The sequence below is a fragment of the Atta cephalotes genome, assembly GCF_000143395.1.
Source record: "Atta cephalotes unplaced genomic scaffold scaffold00016, whole genome shotgun sequence".
Lineage (NCBI taxonomy): Eukaryota > Metazoa > Arthropoda > Insecta > Hymenoptera > Formicidae > Atta > Atta cephalotes.
In genome coordinates, this window is record NW_012130080.1 from 798,565 (window position 1) to 805,161 (window position 6,597).

The 6,597-nt window shown below is 36.9% G+C and overlaps 1 protein-coding gene across 1 annotated transcript in view; it reads right to left on the reverse strand.

Annotated features, from left to right (window-relative positions):
- Positions 1–6,597, reverse strand: part of LOC105618391 (homeobox protein homothorax-like) — a 122,280-nt gene that overhangs the window by 107,319 nt on the left and 8,364 nt on the right. Inside the window, exon 2 of the mRNA XM_012199933.1 lies at positions 5,090–5,349. Coding sequence (XP_012055323.1) covers positions 5,090–5,349 — 260 coding nt within the window. The remainder of the gene's footprint in view (positions 1–5,089; positions 5,350–6,597) is intronic.

Below are 6,597 nucleotides of genomic sequence, written 5' to 3' on the forward strand. Positions count from 1 at the left end.
GAGAGAGAGAGGGGCGCGAACGTGGTAGCCGGCAAGGTGGAGGCGTTGTGTGCGCATGGTAGCGGGTCGCGTCTCGCGGCGTGGCGGACATAAAACGATTCGGAACGAATTTCGACAAATTGACGTGGCCGCCGCGAGCAATGTACTCTCCTGCGCGCCAACCTAACCGAACCGACCACCACACTGAACGCGAACCGACCAGGTCCGAAAAAAAGTCCCGTCGACTTTACCCCTTTCGCCCGCCACCGCCGCGGTATGGTCTTGCCTAGAAGTCTTTTCTTGTTTTTTTTTCTTTTTCTTTTTTTTGCTTTCTCCTTGTCCATATCTCTATCGCCTCTACTTGCCGCGATTCCTCCTCGGACTCTATCCCCAGCACTACGGACCGTCCACCATCGGATAATCGATTTAACGCAACGTCGCGCGGTAATTGTTAATTTAGATTTTTCGCTCGCTCCCAGCCAGTATTGAAAACTCTTCCGTCTCCTTCTTATACTTCTAATGAGATCCAAAGATCTCAAACGCAATTCATGAGATTTCGAGTAGATTTAGGAAACATTTAAAACCTTTTTTTTTATTCGTACGAATAAGGAATAAAGTGATATAGTAATTTTTTTGATAGCGCATAGTCAAATTCCGCGAATAGATTTGTAATTCTCAACGTGTGCAATCTCACCAATCTCGCTTAGTGGCTTATTGTTAGTATTTTCTCAGGCCTCGCGAAGCCAATCGGATGCCACCACAGTTTCCCCTTTTATATGACGCGGTCAGGAAAACCATTGAGTGCGTTACGAGCTGCGATTGAACGTGGCGGTACTTTAAGTGCACGTTTCTTGAAAACGCGGTCGCGCGCGGCGCAACAACAAAGTGCAACGTCGATGACAAACGACGGGCAGAAACGAGGTGTCAGAATGACGGGACCGCAAAAGGTAATGATATGATTGGGCCGTTGTACGCCGTACGGGGGATGTTTGCGGTTTTGCGGTTTCCGCCCCTCAAATCGACGCCTCTTCCCTCTTTTTTCCTCCCCCCTCTCTGTCTCTTTCTCTATACCTCCCCCGCTCTCTCTTTCTATGTCTCTTATTGTTGCGCACAAACATCGTCAATTTCACGCTTTGCCGCGGTTTACGATTTGCTAAACGACAGCGACGCGTTTTCGCGCGCATGGCTTAATTTTGTTAGCTGCGTTGTAATTTCGAGAGTGTCTTTTCATTTTGTCGCAAATGCGAAACGGATCCCTGGACCGCGATCATAAAATACTAGTGCGCGTAATAATCGAATATAAAACATGAGTCATCTCGAAACGATAAATCGAAAGAAAAGAAAAAGATAAAAATCAGAAGAAAGTCGAAGATGATAAAATGATACGTACATAATTATTCCAATTGGGTGTCACTTATAAAAATAATCGCTTTTAAAGCATTCCGAGTAATTAATAATTTCTGCAAGACTCGTTGCTTGTAATAGAGAGCTCATTACGTAAATAAATTCGCGATGTTTATTAATCAAGTCAGATAATGTTTTCATGCTAGAAAAAAATTTTCAATAAAATCGTGTTAATTTCCAGAATCAAATAAATTTTATGATATATAAGAGACAAAATAAATAATCATTTCGAAATTTTATTTTATTTTTTCAATTTGTAATATATTATACTGTTAAGGGGATTCTAAAATCTATACTTACGAAATAGTAGTCCACAGACTAGTAGTTTGCACGTAGAAACAACGTGGGCGGGAATTCTTAGAATTGGACTTAGATATTTAATTAAAACGTTATTGTTATACAAAAATTTATGTGTATATGTGCGTGAGATACTTGTTGATGTAGTGATATGTTCGGATATGTCAGTGACACGTAAATCATCTGTACCTAAAGTCCTACTTACACTATGACTTATCTCTTTAGAATCCCCTTAAATAAAGAAATATAAATAATAATTAATATAAGATTTCTGCAGCTTCTAAAATCTTTACATTTTGTGAATCATTGAGGTTTTAAAAAATTTTAAGGAAATTACAAACAAATTGAAAATTGCATTTGTACGTTTGGCGTTTCTTTTACGAATTATTTGTCTCGTAGAAAATGACAACTATTCGCATTCTTTCGCATAGGAGTCCAAAGTTGTATCAATTAAATCGTCAAATGTGAAAACAATATCTATAGTTGTTATTATTTCACTGATCAATCGATAATTGAACGATAATGCTTCTCCATCTGTCAGACGATAAATTGTCGCTCGGATTTGCGTAAGACTCGCAAGATAACTAATCCGTAAACGACCCCTTGCATAAGCCGCCAAGATTCCAGTGATTGGTTAGTTTCATCTTCAAGTTACATCCGGTTCTTACATAAAACTTCATTAGGATAATCTCGACGTCATGATAAAAAAGACTATTAGATACAAGATTCTTTCTCCATATTATTTTAAACATTTATGAGACAAAGCCATATTAAATATATTACTGTACAATACTTTTTAGTTGCCAAATTAAGAGAATATTAAAAAATACTATATTATTGTACTATGTAAGTATGTTATTATTTAAATATTATTATTGAAAATTTAGCAAAAAGCGTAGTATATAAAAATATCGTATGTTATTTGTGCATATGTAAAAAAAATTTGTAAAGTATATACCTCTTTATTCTTATTTTATTGTAAACGTCAATACGTTAGTAAGATCCATCTTTATACATTTATGCAACTTGTTTTAAAAATCATCCTGTACGATAAAAAAAAATGCATTAAGATGTCCCTGACTTTTTTCTTTATACTGTGCCTCATTACATTCGAGCATGAGCAGCATCAATCTCCTCGCACGTGGAAAGCCCCGCGCACTTTAATAGACGAATTAATCGACTCGGATGAAACATGGGACAAAAATGGCTACGGACTCTGCAATTGAACGACTCAATCCGATCTTGCCAAAAGCGTATTCTATATAAACCGGAATACATTGTACCTATAGACGCGAATATTTTTAACATACAATTTTTTTCTATATGCAGCAGGAAAAAAAACGTACACGGCATAATGTTGAGGTAAATAAATATTTTTTAAAATTAACCTAATGATGAAAAAATGAAAAAAAAATATGCATTTTAAAAGATTCAAATTTCGTATTGTAAATTATTTAAAACACTCTGTTACTTATTTTTTTGTCAATTTTTCAAATATAGAAAGTTAATTGAAAATTGATTTCCAATTTATCTTTGACGCCTTTCTCAATTAATCTTTCAAATAACCGAGACATAAGATATCGTTATATGATAGAGAGGAGCTGGGCAAGGCATGCGTACGCGCACCGAAAGCCGAAAGCCGAAAGCCGAAAGCGCTTGTTCTAGCACGGCGGCGCTGTTCCGAGAAAGTTGTGGAATCTCCTGTTCGGGTCGGACCGGGGCACACGACGAATGGACAAATTACAGGGTGCACGGAATAATGAGGCTCCCGTTCTAGGACGTACATCAGAAATCGGGGCATCTCGCGGCTATAAATCACGCGGAACACGGCCGCCGCCGAGCCGCTCCGTAAAACGGCCAATTGACGTGTTTCAGTTTGTACGGACGATGCGCGTGGCACGAGCTGCTATATGGCTACAGCTATATAATGATGTAGAAGAAAACAAATACAGGTATCTTAAACAAAATATAAAAGTAAGAAATAAAAATAAATAGAAATACTACCTACGTATCGCGATATGCGATAATAGATTTTTTTTTCCATATATTCTCTATACTTTGTATACTTTATATGTGTAATTTTGCGGTAATTTCTTATTAAATTTACATATATATTGCCACCAAGCTCAGGCGAGAAATTTGCGTATAAAAACAGTATAACTTATTGTCGCCACAGAGAAACGGAAAGTATCGTTAAGCCGGGAACAACTCGTTGAAACGTGGTTATCTCTCGAGTTAACCATATGGTAATGATATTCTGTCCGACTTTGCGATGTATCACAAAAACGATATCGCGCGTGATACGGAAAACTGAATACGCTTTGAAATGTAACGTCAATATTATGCGTGATTGAGAATCCTAATAACAATCTTAAACTATCAATACATTGTCTTTTGATATTTCGGTAATTTAGCAGCCAGACTTTCTGCTTGGATAGACTCTACATGGATATTTTCTTATTCACAATATAATTTTATAGACTATGTATGTATACAGTATTATGAAATATTCAATAGCATTCTTGTATTTTCTTAGTAACATAAATTATTGATGTCATTAATTCTCGAAAATGATAGACATTTTAAATTTTCAACTTATATTTATATTTAGTCTGTTATAATACAATATTTAACTCAATGCAAACATCTACTGTTTAATAATAATCTAAACGCGAAAATATTTCTTTCTAAAATAACAACTATAATATCGAAACATTCTGTAATAACTTTACAGATATACCGATATACCAACTCTACTTATTCTCGATATAGCAATCACTCTATCACCAACCAGAAAGAGAAAGAAGAAGGCCACCTTCCTTTCGAAAGCGCGGGAAGAAATCATGGCGATCTAGCAACGACTTGTCCGTTACGGGTAGTTGTTGAGGCAGGTCGAGTAGACCGATTCAGAAAATCAAAGAGCCACGATGAATTTATGTGCATTTCAAGTTTATCCGGCGATTGCTCTCTCGCACCTGTTTCTCGCCAAAACATCTCGCTTTGGAAAATGGAACACTTATCGATATATACTTTTATGCAAATTTGACAAGTAAGACGTAGAGACAGATTATAACGTAACACATAATCATCAGCGATTACTACAATTATTAGGTATTGTCACTGTGCACTTGTATTCAAACCTATATAAAGTTATACCGTAAATGAAAGAACGTCGTAATGTGAGCTAAAATGTGCATAATATCGCGATAGCTGCATTTAGAAGTCTACGCACTAACGAACACGACTGTGTTCGTTATCACCACGCAATAATACTCGTTTTACTGATCGGCACCGCATTGCGCGACACTTTCGACACATCTCCGTATCCGAGATATCCGATAATAAAAAATAATATTATATATATATATATATATATATATTAGAGAAAAATGCAGAAAATCTCACTCACCCGTATATGGCGTCCTTGTCACGTTTGTGGACATCGGGCACTGCGGAGGCTGCGGCCGCAGCTGCCGCCGCGAGAACATGTTGTGGAGGCTGAGGAGGAGGCGGTGGATATTGGGGGTGGGCTGGACCCATCCCTCCCAAGTGTGGGCTATGATGGAGACCGGGAACACCGCGGGCACTGCCATGTGGATCGTATAGCCCTGCGCCTCCACCGCCGCCACCGCCCTCGAGGTAACCCCCGTGCAGCCCGCCATCATCGTACTGCAACCACAAAATTATACAAATTTTACTTTACTTTAAACAAATATAATATACTTATTTATATAGTCGTATACTAATAGTTACTAATGCTTTTTCTTATTCAAAGATATTGTCAATAATCGTACGTATATAGGTACGTTCTCTCGATTTAGATATCGAATACTTGAAATGAGATTAGAGCTTCATCTACAAACTTAAAAATATTGCTTGCAATTATCTGTTAATACTTCTTAATATCGTAATCTTCGGGTTTCTTTCTTATTTAAATATAGGCACTGTCTATTCTGGCGTTGGCTCGTAAATTTAGAATCGCGCGTTTATAACGATTGACGCAAGGACTCAAGAGTGCACACGTGGATAGAGAACGTTCAAAAGGTGACACGAGAAACTACTATTAGAATGTCACGTCTTTTTTTAAGCTTTTTTTTTAATCTTGTATCAATCGTAACTTCATGACTTCAAGTTCGTAAAACAAGCAGCCGGCGCTTCTAAGAACAGTAAACTACCATGCGTTTTATAGTTATAGTATTTATGCAATTGCAATGCAATTAAATTTAGGAAATGAAAAGTTTTATGTACACAATCATCGATGCACTGAGCGGTTTCAAAAATTCAACTTATCGTTAGTTAAAAGTGATAAAATATATAATGTGAAACAATAGTAGTTTAGTTAAACCTATTTAAAAATTTGGAATTTCAATAATTCTTAGAAAGCGAGTAATTAATTTTAATTCTTGCTTTTAACTAAAAACTCCATTAATTTACAAGATATTTCAAAATGTAATCTGTCCTACTTATGAGATAATGAAAGGTTACCTTATTGTATATAATGACGAAAGAGAAAATGCTTTTGACTTGATATTCTATTTTCAAAAGACAGTTATTGGAATTTTTTCATGGAATCACGATGCCAACTTTTTCTTCGTTACATTATCACTATGAAGGAAAAAGATAAGATTTAATCATCGTTGAAGAAATAATTAATTACGTACCACCGTACGACCGGTAATAAATAACCGCGTATTTCAATTACGCTTAACCGCACCGACCTTCTAGAAATACCGCAAAAAAGGGCAAGGCCTGATGATTTCTAGCAATAAAGTTTTCGCGCAAAGCTGATGGATGACAAACAAAAGTGCACTAATTGTCGGATAAATTCGAACGTGTAGCATATCGATAGAGAGAGAGAGAGAGAGAGAGAGAGAGAGAGAGAGAGAGAGGAGGGAGGGAGGGAGGAGAGTAGTAGTA